Source organism: Paramisgurnus dabryanus, chromosome 14 (assembly GCF_030506205.2).
Source record: "Paramisgurnus dabryanus chromosome 14, PD_genome_1.1, whole genome shotgun sequence".
NCBI lineage: Eukaryota > Metazoa > Chordata > Actinopteri > Cypriniformes > Cobitidae > Paramisgurnus > Paramisgurnus dabryanus.
The window spans coordinates 24385342-24401731 of NC_133350.1; the positions used below are offsets into that span (position 1 = coordinate 24385342).

At 38.7% G+C, this 16390-nt stretch overlaps 1 protein-coding gene across 2 annotated transcripts in view; it reads right to left on the reverse strand.

The window, feature by feature from the left end:
- Window positions 1–16390, reverse strand: part of cpne5b (copine Vb) — a 179295-nt gene that overhangs the window by 7900 nt on the left and 155005 nt on the right. For both annotated transcript variants that reach the window (XM_065241715.1, XM_065241716.2), the window contains one exon: window positions 1403–1460. In XM_065241715.1, the coding sequence (XP_065097787.1) occupies window positions 1403–1460 (58 nt within the window). The remainder of the gene's footprint in view (window positions 1–1402; window positions 1461–16390) is intronic.

Here is a 16390-nt window from a genome sequence, read left to right on the forward strand (position 1 = left end):
CCCCACAGTGCGAACAGGAACATTCAGCAATCTGGAAATGCGCCTATAACCATTTCCATCAAAATGCTTTTCAACGATAAGATTATGAAGATCTTGAGAGAGTTATTTGCTTTTACCCATCATGAAGTCTTTCCTGTGTGCCTCCTGGGTAAATGAGAAGCCTTTATAGGCCATCAATTAGGACTAAAGCAGCTGATATCAATTAGTACTGATAATGGGCAGGGTTTCTCTCTCAATACTGACAGATTTCAGCTGATCTCCTGGCTTTGTATGCCATTTTGCACCTTGTTCTCTTCACGTGTTCAACACTTATTCCCTGTGTCATTTTACTTTATTTATTATGACTCAACTTGTACACATAAATGTTCTGATTTCTTTGTATGAATTCAATATTTGGCTTGATGGCTACATCTGGTGGAAATTTTGTGTCAATAGCCCACTTAGAAATCTCCTTACTGATAAAAATCCTGATGTGTCAAATACTTATTTTCCCCGCTGTATGTATTTAACTAACACAATATGGTTGATAATTACATCTCGCTCTGTGATTAGTCCAAACTGAGTCTCTTAAAATGATCCGGACTACATATACTCCATAAATGTCATGACCAAGAAAAGTATTTATTTGACTAATTGTTAATACTACTGTCGGTTTATTAACTCTGTCTCCGCCTGCTCAAATTTAGAGCAATGATCAAAACATGCATAGAGTTTTGAATCAGTGGATGCTTCAGTGTTTTATAAGTTCGGTAAGAGCGGCATGACAGGGAAAGAGTTAAAAAATACGTTGATTTGTTTAAACATGGCTGAAAACGTCAACTTTAGGCCCTTGCCAGCTTTCTTTCAGCTGAGCGCCTTGGTATGATACTTTTGCTTTGTTTATCAGTCGTTGAACGATGCGCCGGTTGGTTATTGTGATTTTTTCCCGCCACTCCTCCACTGTGATTGGACGGCAGAGTTAGAAGTGACATTAACCCAGTGTTTTACCTAAATTTGAATATTTCAACTCTCGGCTCAAAAAAAGAAAAGAAAAACTGAGTGCCAGCCGGCGTAAATGCCTTGGTGTGCACACCCCCTTAGGATCTTCAAAGAGAATAGGGCATAGGCATGATCATTTTTGATTGGAATTCAACCTTTGACTCCTAAATTCAGATTACATAGTGCTTCTTAACCAATAATCGATGACACCTTTAATGACATGCGTGATGTCACTGAGAAAGTGTAACTAGAGTAGTGGCGGGCATTCTCGGTCCTGGAACGCCACTGTCTTGCAAAGTTTACCTCCAACCCTTATCAAACACACTTTGCAGGACAGTGGCTCTCCAGGAATGGCCAACCCTTAACTAGTGGCTGACATCCGGAAACAAGAAACACCATTAAGGCCCTGTGTAGAAACACTTACCGTCAAACTCAGCTTGGCCAACTCCAACGATAATGATGGACATGGGAAGCTTGGCAGCCTGATGGGAAAGAAACAGCATTAAAAAATCATTCAAAACCAGCAAGTTATCTACCATTAACAAGTTATCCAAGGTAACAGATGTATCTTAAGTCTCCAAGGTCCTGTAAATATGCTAAAACAAAAACATTACAAAATGCGATCTTTGAATCTTCACAACAGCCTCAGTGTAAAGATAGCAACATCAGACCGTAGTCACCTTACTATTAAGCGTTTAATAGTAAGGAGTTTGGATGCATTGCCCCAGGGTTGTCAATGCAGTTGTCCAGAAACGTAATTTTAAATCTTAAAATGTAAAATCAATTTTTTATAAAATTAAAATGATAAATCTTTTCAACCACAATACCTACCCACAATGCTATTTATAGTAAACAAAAATGTAATCAGTGTAAAACATGTTACTTCTTGTTGCCAGCAGGTGGCGCTATGGCCAGAAGTGACTATTGGCATATAGATGTGTTCAGTCCAGGACTCTTATCAATCATGTGGAGTTTGTGACTGATCAGACATTGCATAATTAGTGTAAACATGTCACTTCCTGTTGCAAGCTGTTGGCCTATGACCATAAGTGACTATTGACATGAAGATGTGTTCAGTTCAGGACTCTTATTGATCATGTAAAATGTAGGGCAGATCTGACTTTGAATAATCAGTGTAAAACATGTTACTTCTTGTTGCCAGCAGGTGGCGCTATAACTATAAGTGACTATTGACATGAAGATGTGTTCAGTTCAGGACTCTTATTGATCATGTAAAATGTAGGGCAGATCTGACTTTGAATAATCAGTGTAAAACATGTTACTTCTTGTTGCCAGCAGGTGGCGCTATAACTATAAGTGACTATTGGCGTGTAGATGTGTTCAGTCCAGGACCCTTATTGATCATGTAAAATGTAGGGCAGATCTGACTTTGAATAATCAGTGTAAAACATGTTACTTCTTGTTGCCAGCAGGTGGCGCTATGGCCATAAGTGACTATTGGCATATAGATGTGTTCAGTCCTGGACTCTTGTCAATTATGTAAAGTTTGGGACAGATCAGACATTGCATAATCATTGTAAACATGTCACTTCCTGTTGCCAGCTGGTGGCGCTATAACTATAAGTGACTATTGGCGTGTAGATGTGTTCAGTCCAGGACTCTTATCAATCATGTGGAGTTTGTGACTGATCAGACATTGCATAATTAGTGTAAACATGTCACTTCCTGTTGCCAGCTGGTGGCCTATGACCATAAGTGACTATTGACATGAAGATGTGTTCAGTTCAGGACCCTTATCACTCATGTGAAGTTTGGAACAAATCCGACATTGCATTATCATTGTAAACATGTCACTTCCTGTTGCCAGCTGGTGGCGCTATAACTATAACTGACTATTGGCATCATAAGTGACTGTAGATGTGTTCAGTCCAGGACTCTTATTAATCATGTGAAGTTAGGGAAAGATCAGACATTGCATAATCATTGTAAACATGTCACTTCCTGTTGCCAGGTGGTGGCGCTATAACCATAAGTGACTATTGACATGTAGATGTGTTCAGGTCAGGACTCTTAGCAATCATGTGAAGTTTGGGACAGATCGGACACTGTATGCCTGAGTTCCAGCAACCTGTTTCATAGCGAAACATCAAATTTGTCTGGCCGAAACAGACACAAATTTTAACATAGAATCAAATCCTTCGCAATTTAGCATCACAAAGGCCTTAAGATGAGACTCGCCAAATATGATGATGAACCGACGAAAACTGTAGGAGTTAGTTAAAGTATGACTGCTGGAAATGAGAAAAACTGAGCCAAAATCTGAGAAATAATTCAAAATAGCTGACTTCCTGTTTGGTGTAGGGCGTTGCTTCAAGAAACTTTTTTGTAGGGCTTGTAATAATACATGAGCATACCGAAATTCGTACATGTACATTAAACACAGTCCAAGGGCTGCTTCATTGAATATTTGAAAGTGGTGCTAAAACATGTTCCTTCAGGTTGCCAGCTGGTGGCGCTATGGCTATAAATGAAAATTGTTATGTAGATGTGTTCAGGTCAGGACTCTTAGCAATCATGTGAAATTTGGGACAGATCGGACATTGTATGCATGAGTTCCAGCAACTTCCTGTTTCATGGGAAAACATCAAACTTTGTCAGGCCAGAACCGACACAAATTTTTACGTAGAGTCAAATCCTTCGCAATTTAGCATCACAATCTTTAGGCCTTAAGATGACACTCACCAAATATTAAGATGATCCGACGAAAACTGTAGGAGGAGTTAGTTAAAGTATGACGCCTGGAAATGACAAAAACTGCGCCCAAATCACAAAAATAACTCTGAATAGCTGACTTCATGTTTGGTTTACGGCTTCGCTCCAAGAGACTTTTTTGTAGGTCCTGTCATGCTACAGAAGCGTACCAAATTTCGTAATTGTACGTTAAACACAGTCCGAGGGCTGCTTCATTGAAAATTTGTAGGTGGCGCTATAGAGCCATTTTCCCACGCCTAATTCCAAAGCCCACACCACACTTAAATTTTCACCACTCTTGACATCTGTGCAAAATTTCATGAGTTTTCGAGTATGTTTAGGCCCTCTAAAGTCCCGCTGAAGTCGGAGAAGAAAAAAAAAAAATAATAATAATAATAACTCCTTGAAGAACAATAGGGTCCTCACACCCCGGTGTGCTCGGGCCCTAAATATTTTACACAGCACCATTATTAACCACAAATAGGCATTTTACATCATTAATGGTATCGGTTCAATTATAAAGTAATGGTTTTAGGCGCATGGTACAAATTGCCTGGCCACACAGTACAGCTATATGCATTAGTAGGGTAAAATAGATTTCCAAATACGTGAACAACATTTTAATGCAACTAAGTATATACCATAGATATGAGAGGCTGTTTAACTCCACTTCAAACCGTGTCTAAAAATGCCCCTTCAGCCGTGACTTATTCACTGTAAATTCAGGAGCCGCGCCAAATAAGCTTAATCTCATTCCCTATGGATTACATATTAACACTATTACTGTAGCATCAGTAATAATACTTTTAATATACATTTAAAATTGTACATAAGTGGTGTTTACGAACGTGGATAGTAGTACATTCAAACTGCTAAATTTCATGTCCGTAATTGTCTTTCAAGTTGACCAAGACATACACTACTGTGCAAAAGTCTTAAGCCACCACCACTTTAATGTCCATCCATATTATTTTTCAATCTATTTAAATAATTTAAGATACAAACAAAAATACAGGAAATAGGTACAAAAAATAGGCACCTTCTGTGTTTAGTGTGACCTCTCTTGGGACTAAACACATCTTGAGCGTTTTTGAACAGAATGAAGTAAAAAGACAGAAGAAATTAGGATTTAATTTCACTGAGGTTTAAGAGATCCTGCAGTTTCCTGCTGTTGCTCAAGTGGAAGGGGAGTTTACCCTAAAAACTCGACACATCATTTCTATACATATACATTTCTGGATGTATTCTATTAAAGAGACTGTGAAACAATTATATATGGTTGCTGGGTTCAAGGTCAGATATTATATTTCATAAAATTCTAGTCTAAAAATGGAATGGCAACCTGTTATTTAAAAAAAATTAACTCTTTCCCCGCCATTGACGAGATATCTCGTCAATTAAGAGAAAACGCTTCCCCGCCAATGACGAGACTTTCCGTCTTTCCGCAATACCGCTATTATCTTCCGCAACTTTTTAAAACCGGAAGTATTGCCCTATGGCAAGCGGCTGCATGTCCGTGTCTGTTTTAAAGATCGCTCTGAATGGGATCTCTATGAAAAGTCCGTCACAAATATGGAATTATTTTTGCTTTTTGCTCAAAATATGGTGTTTTTGCAAAAACCTACCCATATTCAAAAGCTGATTGCAAAAGAACCACTAAAGGTAGGATGAAACGGTTTTTTTTGTTTGAAAGCAGAGGGTCTGTTCTTTCATTTGGTATATTGTATGTTTATTTATTTAAAGAAGAACATTTTCTGGAAGGCATTAAACTTTGGTGAAAATCATGAAAAACGCTGGCGCTGGCTGGCAACTTTTTTTTAAAAACGCTGGCGGTGAAAGAGTTAAGTAAAAGTCGAAATTCGAATCGAATCGTGACCTTAGAATCGGAAAATGTAATCGAATCGAGAATTTGGAGAATCGTGACACCCCTAGAAATCAAATATTAATCTTTTGGTTCGAGAACATAATGGCAAAAAGACTTCCACTGGGAGGGAGCACAAGTCATTTCCACCTTCCACAATCTTAAATTATCATTGCACAGCACAAGTTTATGACAGTCCTGTCACACCTACATGTCACGAGGGAAAGAGGCGCAGGGCACCATGAATAATTGACGCTGGTTGCCCTATTTGTACCATCATATTCCGCTATGATTGACAGCACAGATCTAAAGTAATAAGAAAACAAAACTGACTGTTAGTTCACCATAGTTTCCTTGACAACAGTTGAAAAATAACTCATCAAGCACATACGAACTCGGACACATTTGGAGCCAAACTATTCCGAGAACACAGAAATTATCTTTACCCTGTTTCTTTATTACAAAAGCTGTACGCTCACACGCCGGCGGCATCATTATTTGGTCTGAGGAGAACATTAGTGTAATGTCTTCAGTATCCAGCTGTTGTCGGAAACGAGAATTAAATTGGCTTTTGGTCAATAAGCAGTGCTTTTGGTTCATCTGTGTCCACAAATAAATGTGTCTCTATATAAGAGAGAAGTCTCTTGATCTAAAAATGAGATTAGGAACTTCAAAGTTTGATTTCACTTTAAATTCAACAAGGTTATATTTACACAGAATGTTCTTTACATATTTAAGGTGGGTTTATGTAAAAACAATAAATAAATTAAAAGAGTTTTCACAGACAGGGTTGCATATTTGTTCCTAGATTTCAGCAGAATGAACGCGAAAATTGCATGCAACACTGTCAGGGTGCGACAGAGGACAGGAACTTCTATTAAGGCTTCCATCAGTCACGCAGCAAGCAGGCGGTTCATCTGACAAAGAGCTGTCTGATTGATTAATCCCACTGTCTTTCACGTCGCATGTCATCTCTGATTGGCTGATGACGAACCTCGACGAACATTCAAGTGTCCTGACTGGTTTATCATTTGAGGCCTGCCCACGTCCAACGTGACAAATGAATGCGCTCCCAATGTTGTTGTTTCTCATTATCATCCTCCGTTTTGCCCTTACCCGTGACTATTGTTATTCGTAATTACCATGTCAAATAAAAAAGGCTGCGTGTCGTTTTGTGACGGATGGGAGGATTCTAGCCTTCAGTGCTAATTATCGAAGACAGAAAACTAATATGCATGCTTCATTAGAGTCTGTCAGAGACTGCGACGAACAACCGCATTTAATTCGATTTAAAACCCAAAAAATGAACGACTCTCGTGTCGTTCCAAACCCACATGCTGTTATTTGAAATTACATGACAGCATGTTTATTTCGGGGTGAACTGTTCCTTTAAGAAAAATGTATAGTTATACACACCCAGTATATAGTTTATAAAGACATCTTGTCAAACCCCAGAAGAGAGAGCGCTGACGTTTGACACATAATTGGCAAATAAAAAGTGAAAGCAATGTACTTTCTGCCTCAACAGCTTCTTTGTATATATATATTTCTATATACACATATGCCACGCCGCATGTCTACACTCACATATCTGTTGAAGCGTAATGAGACAGCTAAGCGGTAGCCGGTAGGATGTTGTCAGCGGTTGTGGGAAGTGAAGGGATGTTGTCGAAACAGCCTTGGATCAAAATGCCCTTCCGTGGGCGAGTGGCCATTCCTCCGTGACTTGTTTTTAAACGACAAAATCAATAATGAGGAGGATGAGTCAAAAACAGCTGTTTGGAGGAACAGCTTTCTTCATGAATGATACATGCTTCTGTCCGAATGAATCAGGGAAGTAGGTCGGCGTTCCTCTAAGGTTTACTGTGAACGCTCAGTGCGGTTACAAAAACAGTATTTGAACATTATGCATGCGCTCCCCCCCAGGGCCGGCCAACGTGGAGGAGCTAGAAAAATTTCTTGCTTAGTGGTTCATCTAGACATGTTTACAGACTTTCTACACTAAATGTTACATTATAATATGTGTTACAGTTGATTTAGCACTCGTTTTAAACATGTATGCATTTGCCAAACGCTCTTATTCAAATCGACTTACGAATAAAACATATACCTTGAATGCACTGGATGTTCCCTGGGAATACAACCGTGCTTGCGCCAGGAACATTTTTATTGTTAAAAAAATTCCAGCATACTGTGCCTAAATGATTGCAGTGCAGATAGGATGGCCATTCGTGCCAGATCCGCGGGCACATCCCGAACAGGAATTTGGGTGCGTTTTCCGTAATGCTGCGTTTACACCAGCCACTATAGAGGTGGCAAGCGCGGGTGATTTACATGTTAAGTCAATGCAAAGACGCGATTACCTGTGGCGCGGTACACGTGGTAAGCGAATTGAGCGTTGCCGCGAGAAACACAGGAGTTGAAAAGCCCCTCGCAGAAGCCCCTCCCACGAAATTCCGTTCGAATTTCTTGAATGACAAGAATTTCACGCGCGAATAAAGCGAGTGAACTCAAATGTTCAAGCGTCCAACGTGTATCGCGTTTTTGTCGCCTCTACCGCGGCTGTTGTAAACGCAACATAAGTCGCGTTGCTCGAACGCATACGTCATCGAGGTTCACACATTTAAGTTAAATACATTGGAAAATTAAGATTTATTTTGTTTAAGACATACAATCATTGTAGTTTCATTCTTACCTTAAAATGTAATGGTTGCTTTTCTAAAGTTGAACCCGAAATATTAAACCTTGATGACGTATGCTGTCGACCAACGGGACTTCTGGAGAACGCACCCGAAATCCTGTTCGGGACGTGTCTGGCAGAACTGGCACGAATGGCCACCCTAAGTGTAGATTAACCAGTTAATAGTCAAAGATCCTGGCGGCCTTGCGATAGCAGCCTTATCGTTGTTGTTTATATTTATGACTTGATTAATGTACGAAAATGACTTACTACGACAAACACTGCATAATTAAAAGATCACTGGAGAAGAAAAACCAGAGCTAACAAAACTGTAGCTGACATGAATGCTGAAGACAATACAGAAAACACTGAACATCACGCTGAAATCGAAGACGATCACAGAGTAAAAGAGGCGAGAATGAACCAAAATAAGTGTTGTGTTTTGGCAGCAGCTGTTCTTGTATGCCAACTGACAAAGTGTGTGTGTGCTTTGCTTTCTATCAACATCTGTTCAGGGTAAGCATATTCTTAAACTACCGTCTTATTTTAAAAACATTACAGCAGAAACATACACTCTTAGATATCCCACAAGAAAACGGTTTTATAGACCATTTCACAAGATGTAAACAACATTGGTCCAGAAGCACTTCCTGTTTCAGTTTTAGATAAATGTTGGGATAAAATACAACCAACAGAACATATAGAACTGAATCAAAAAGTAAACAAACATCTTAAAGATAATGATATATGTGAAATAAAAAACAGTCACAAACTGAAACAGGAAGTGTTTGAATATAAAATATTCCTTACTAGGGGTGTCACAATTCTCCAAATCCTCGATTCGATTACATTTTCAATTCTAAGGTCACGATTCGATTCAATTCTCGATTTAAGATTTAAAGACAAAAAATGCTATGCCATTAATATTTATTTTTATTATTATAGTTTCACATTAACATGCACATTGCGTGCTTTTCCTCACATGGGGGTTTGTGGGCTTCACTTTACGCGAGAGAGCTTGTAGAGAGAGGATTCCTTCTTGCATGCACATGGACTTAATGCGCGCGTCTTGGACTAGCATCTGAAATAAATCCAGCACGTCATAAGCAGCTGCGCTTCTCTCTGTCTCACGTGCACGCGCTCTCGCACCTGTCCGAAGTGACTGTCTGAGGCAAACTATCCCTTTTGTTTAAAATATAATCCGCTGCATCTTGGCGCCTCACTCTCGCGCACAGGCAGAGAGCTGCGCTCAGTTTGAAGTCAGATCACTAGGTAGTAATCCTGTTTATGATATTCATTTCAAGGAGTTGTAGCAATACATCCCTCGTGTTTAAAATATAAATATCTGAGAGGTTTTTCCAATGCCTGGCAAGCCGACCAGACGTGACATGGGGGCGTGGTGCATCGACGATCCCATTTTTTTAATTCAAAGTTCGAGGTTATGACATAATTTCGATCGATTTCGATTTAAAATCGAAATCGTTACACCCTTATTCCCTACCTAACTTAGATAGACATAACTGGATTGGAAATAGCCGGTTCCTGTGCTCAGATGGGTTGGCAGCTGATAAACTTGGTTGCGAGGGGGGAGGGACAACAGTTCGTTTTTACGACAGTGTGTTTGAAAGCATTTACTCCCAGACACTAGGGGGAGCTTGTAGAGAAATAACACTCAGACTTGGTGTCCCTTTAATATGTATTAAAAAATACCCTGAAAAATGCACATTTTAATTGGAAGTAAAAGCCAAAGGCATTGCAATGTGGCATTGGAACTAAACAACTTCCATCTGCCTGGCCAAATGAAGTTCTCGAGCCATAATGCACTGCGTGTAAACAGTAATGGTGGCCTCCATATGTTAAAGTCGCGATCACATTTTGAGGTTTTTTTAAATAAAGAAGATATTTTATGTTTGTAGCAACAGTTTTAGTACTATAATAAGGCATTCAGATGGAGTACATTTTAAGAAAACGTATGGCATGGTTTTGGCATATGTGGATATGGGTTATTTACTAGACAACAGCTGTTTGCCAGCTGATTGCACCAACCCATATCTACTGTTCAGGACAAGAGTTGGCTGTCAAAGCACAGGCTGTCAGCTTAAAGCAACACTATGTAGTTTCATGTAAAAAGTACTTACAGCTCCCCCATGTGGTTGAAAAGCGCAACAGTGCCTGGTATCAGACACTCTTCTGCAGGCAGGGGGAGGGGCGGGCTGTGTTTCCTACCCTCCACCGCCACTTTCAAAGTGTGAATGTAGCAGCTAGCAACAGTACAATTTGTCCAGTTAAAAGTTGTTCTATCACTGAAATAATTTTAGAGACATTATTTAAAGGTAAAAAAACTACATAGTGTTGCTTTAATCAATGCTGTCTTTTAGCAGTTTTCAGATAAGTTGAAAGGGCTTTCACCCCAGGACTTACAACGTCCTTCCATGTTCAAAAATGACCTAAAGAACCTGGGTGGAATGAACATCCTAATATTATCCTTGATCTGTTCAGGCAGTCATTCAGAGAGGTCGAAATTGATCCTGTAATGAAGCTCATTTTGAGATTAAGCAAATTTGGTCAGAAGGACACGGATCAGTTTGACATTCAGACGTTAGATGACCCAGTAAGAGTTGATTGCATTTTGTATCATAAAAAGTGCACTCCCAATATTGATCTAATGTGGTCCAGGCATGGACTCCAGGAGTTGGTTGCAGTTTGCTGAAATTGGTTTTCAGTTTATGCACTGTCCGAAGCTGTAAACTTCCAGTCTAATTTAGACCACTAAGATGTGTAGATGAAAATGAGGCTACCTTTCCATGATGGCGATTACACCGTCAATTTCATGCAGTTCTATGCAGTCACTCCACATTTTCAAGAGGTGTTTCTACCAAAGCACCTTCTAAGTAGAGTGATTGCCAACTGCACTGTAGGATGCTACCTCAAAATGCTACAAGATATACGGATCTTGCAAGTGGGACAAATGGAATGGTGAGGCAATGTTTAGGGTGCCCAGATGTTTACAAGAGGTGTTGATGTCCAATGACTTTTATTTCGAACAGGGCTTGGATTTGCTTTTCAGGGTCAGCTTGAGTAAGTTCCTCCAACCCAAATAGCTTCACACTGAGCGGAGGGTTTCTTGGATTGAGTTGTTTGGGTATTATTAGAAATTTATTTTTTAACCTTTGCATTATCACAAAAAATTATTCGGACTTTACAAAAAACATACAAGTGTCTGCTTTCAAATTAGACTAAATTTATGCTTTTAGGCCAAAGGCTACATGAACTGTACATAAGTACAATAACAGGTTAAAGATGTGAAAATTGCCCACTATAACCTTCCACAAACACCCCATATGTGGCCCAAGTAAGGCTTTTCTTGCGAGAGGAAAATTAGCATTTTATTTGCATTAGTCAGAGCCAATCAGCTATATACGCCTACTACACAAGCTGCGTAGGGCCCGCAAATTACGTAAGGCCCCGCCTTCCCTGCCTCACTTTACAGCATGTGTTACTGTTTACTGAGATGACAATATGAAGCAGAGCTATGCATCTGGCCATGAAATAAGAAAAAGGAAACAAAATGAGACTGAAATGCGAGAACAGCAATCATGTAAACTTGTGTTCTCTTCAAGTTTGATGTCATGTCAGCAAGAGCAAACAGTACTACAGGACTACCTCTTTTCTGCCAAACATATCTTTTCTTCTAGATCTTCTTTAATTTTAAAAAGATCATCATACTTTCCTTGGATTTCTGTATTTGAAGATTTTTGGTTTTTGATCCTATTCCTTCAAACCTCAAAATGTAGTGTTGACATGTATGATAATTACAGTAATGTAAGCACATGTGGCTAATCACATTACAAAATCAAGTTACTGTATGATCTTTTCACTTGATTTAGAGATGAACCGCCCTTCTATATAAAAGTGATCTATCTTCTGTTTTAGATTCAACATTTTCAGAAATCTTTTATCAGATTGTGCAGCTATTTCAGTGTAACATTCACTATCTATAATCCCTTAAACAGAGTCTGATGAACATTTCAAATACAAAAATGACTTTCATGTTTGCAAATAAAAACAGATCAACAAAAACTCTGTTTTACCTTTTGTTCAATGTCATACATTGGCAATGTGTCAGAAACGTGTTGGATCTTCTTGGCAGGTGCAGGCCGCGTGGATAGAGCAGCAGGCAAGATCTTAAAAGGAAGGTGTGGCTGTTCTACAAGTATGATTAACAGTCGCAAATTCCCTTTAAATCCAGTCTGCTGGGAAGTCGGGGCCTGGCTAGATGCATGACATGCTTCGCTGGAGAAAAAATTGACCTTTCAAGTGTAATGGTGACCTCAAAACACTGCGAGTTATCCATTTCATACTCGTTCACATAATATGTTAATAACATATTATCTATAAAAGATCATAAAAACTAAAGGAGTTAATTTAGAGCCCATGATTCAAAACATGCCAGAGAGATCAAGGATATTATGTAGAACATAAACACTGCTCCATAAAATAGTGAGCTGCCCCCAGTAGGCTGTATTTTAAGGCATCGTAGGCGTACGTCTAATTATAATTATGCTTCCTCTTATCACACCTCATTTTGGCTAAATTATAAAACATAAGTGTTAAAACGAAAGACAAATGTTGATCATAAAATTGCTTCCTCACATTTACACTACCAACTTTGTCACGTCTTTTGCCTTTTTTCTTGACTAGTAGTCCATTCGACTATTTTTGAGTGTGCTTGTCACATTTTCACAGCAAGGGTGCCCAATACTACTGGCCAGCGACTGTCCTGTAAAATTCAGCTCCAACCCAAATCCAATACACCTGAAGCAACTACAGTAATCAAATCTTCAGGATCACTTGAAAATTAAAGGCAGGTGTGTTTGATTAAATTTGAACCTGAAGTCTGCAGGACTGTCAATGGCCTGGAGCAGAATTGGGCTCCCCTTGTGTAGAGGGTTCATATCTATGAAGGTATATTTGGTGCAAAACAACTGCACACCTGTGACAGTGGAATTTGTATTTGTAGAGATTATCCACACATGTGTATCAGTAAACTTGAAGTCGCAGAGGACGAGATGCAAACTTGTAGATTTTTTTTCTTTCCCTCAAATACAACACAACAGTTACACATTCACAAATCCTTCAGTGCAGCTGCACAAATCCCATTTTACAAATCACAGATTAAGAAACTCACAAGTTCACATTTTTTGCTACAATTGATGCACTAAATATGGTGCATAACCTACTTGAATGCCTGCATCAAATAATGTGAAGTCACACACAAATTTTGTACATTTGCAAAATCAGTTTGTGCATCTGTGCGATGAGACTTGCATGTGTGTACAATTTATTTTTCACAAATATTTTTTTATTTTTTTAATATTTTCTAGCCCAAACACAAGTACATAAATACAACTGCTTGAATCTGCTGCTACGAGTTTCAAATACTCTTTTTCGTGTGCTCTCTCTTCTGCACCAAATATCTCGAGCAGTGGCGGATTTAGCAAATTGGGGGCCCTAGGCGAAGGTATTTTTTACTCCAAAATGAAGATGGAAAGCAGAGGTCACACAAAGTGCAGCACTACACAAACCAATAGAGAATAAGTCAATGGGACAAAAACAGCCACGAACAGTAAATGAGGGAGAAATAATTTAAATCTGATGCTGCACAAAAACTAGCAATGCATCAAAGCCAATGTTGTTACTAATCTTTCACATATCCAAGACTGTGTTAAAAGGTTTAAAAAAATCCAGTCTACAATCACTTTATATTAAAACTATGTTTTCTTTGATGTTTTCTTCACAAACATAACAAAAGGGTTGTGAATTTTACCACAGTGTATTGTTGAGTTTTTGAAAAATGTTCAAAGCATTTTCCCAAAATATGTGTCAACATAAGATTTTTCACCAAAAATCATTCCATATGCTGAAAGTTGTGGCCAAATTAAGACTCAACAGCACCCCATAGTGGACGAAAACATCCCCAACATAACATCAGCAGGGCTCCAGACTAACATTTGAGAGAGGTTGCACTGGCCTCAATTTGGTGGCACCAGTCACTGGGTGGTGTAAAAACAAAAAATAAACACTAAAACTAAGTCCAAACAAGTTTAATGCATTAACAAATTAAATACAAATACAAATAATTGTATACTTTATATACATTAATTTTTTTTTTTTTACTTTACCATACTTATTATTTTTAACATATATTTGCCTTATTGTAAACCATTAAACTTACAATCAACTTTTTATTACTTTGTTGTAAAAGCTTTAGGCTACTTTAACACAGACTTGAGTAAAGAAATCACATTCTTGTGCTGTAATCACTACAAAATGTCTCCATGCACTCTGAAGATATCATTTGGCCAGGACTTGTAATCTAAGGTACTGAGCACAATGTATTACGTTTTTTCTGACTTCTAGCGTGAATACGCAGTGTATAGCGCTATTTTTAGGCTTTCATTGATTAAACTAAAGCAGCTGATCTCCGCCTCTTTTATTAGTGTCATTTTGCGAGCGTGTGGAGGTTGTGGGGAGATTATTTCATCAACTGCGCTGAAATATCAGAGAAAGCTATAAAAAAACACTGTGCAGCATCGTTAATTACAACCCCGGACTCTGACATCACATAATATTAGTTCGCGTTATTTTAAACCCGTCATTTCTCCCGAAAACGAAAGCAGAGGCTCTCGCCCGCAGTCTCCATAGACCACCCCTCAAAACAATCAGGGCAGAAGCGGTCGAAAGTGGACAAAAGAGACGGGTTTAGAGAGGTGATATGCACCTGAGCTGATAGAAAGGCGGGGGAGCGGGCAACAACAGGATGAGTGACTGAATGCGTCGCAGACGTAATCGCCTGCGCATTATATTAATATAATTGTATTTAAATTTCACAGGCCAGCCAGTGCGACATTTAATAAAAAATAGTCATAGGCAGGGAAAATACTCGCAAAATGCGACTATTTACTGGCAGTCTGGAGCCCTGTAGGATTACATTAGTTTTTTTTCTGTAGTAACATTATTTACTTCACCACAAAATAATTTTTATCAATGTAGGGCTATTTCTAGCCGGTTGACTTACCAAAGCCCCATTTTCGCGTTTATATTTGTCTTAAAGTCTCTGTTCATTTACTTTCCCAGTCCCCGTGTCACTTTGTGTTTATCTTTCGCGCCGCAGCACGCACCGTTATGGACTAGTCCATTTCATTGTGAAAGAAGGGGGTGTAAGTGTTTAGTGACAGAACATGAACTGGACATTTTAACTACTATTTCAAAGTTTCAACGTATTTCTTAAGAATATTAATACAATTTACAATGCTTTTGAAGTGTTCGTGATGATAAGGGTTTTATTTATTTATGTAGGCTATTTATTAGGTTGGTTGGAGCCCCCCCTAATTTGACCGCTGGTGGGGGGCCCCAGGCGGCCGCCTACCTATGCCTCTATGGTAAGACCGCCTCTGATCTCGAGATAAATGGTGCGAAAGTGATTTGTATACCTGTAGGCTTTGGCGAGCACTGTTCAGCACTGCCCACCAGGTGGCGCCCCCGACACTCACTGAAGCAGAGTTTATTAATTACCACCAATGTTTCAGCAAAGTAAATCGCCTTTATCAAAGTATTATTTTCACCAAGTGGAGAACAATATAAATGGGAGTGCTAATTATACACACATGAAGGTAATTACATACAATACTCCAATGATTCATTAGTAAACAAAATATAAGTTTCATAAATTTCAAACCATCAATATAAGTAGATTAAAAAATACAAGCAGCAAATACACACATAGGCCTACATTTAAATAAGATACCAAATGATGTAAGTCCCATTCATTTTTAATATCATAAAACAAATTATTTTATTTTTCAGACTAATTTTTAATTCAAACAGGAAGTGGGGCCATGGAAAGAACGTTTGTGATTTCTTTTGCAAAATAACCTTTTTTTGAAGAAAAATATGTGTATTTAAATCATGCTTTTTCTTCCAATATACTAATTTGGATGATTATTTCTGTCTTTTTGAATCGGGTTACTGAACAACTAAATTCTTTTTATTATTATATAAACAGTTGTTCTGATTTCTTAACATTTACTTTGGATGCTAACCCAAATCAAATCAGCTTTTTAGACTTGTGGATAGCTCGTAATTGTTTATATAGGGAT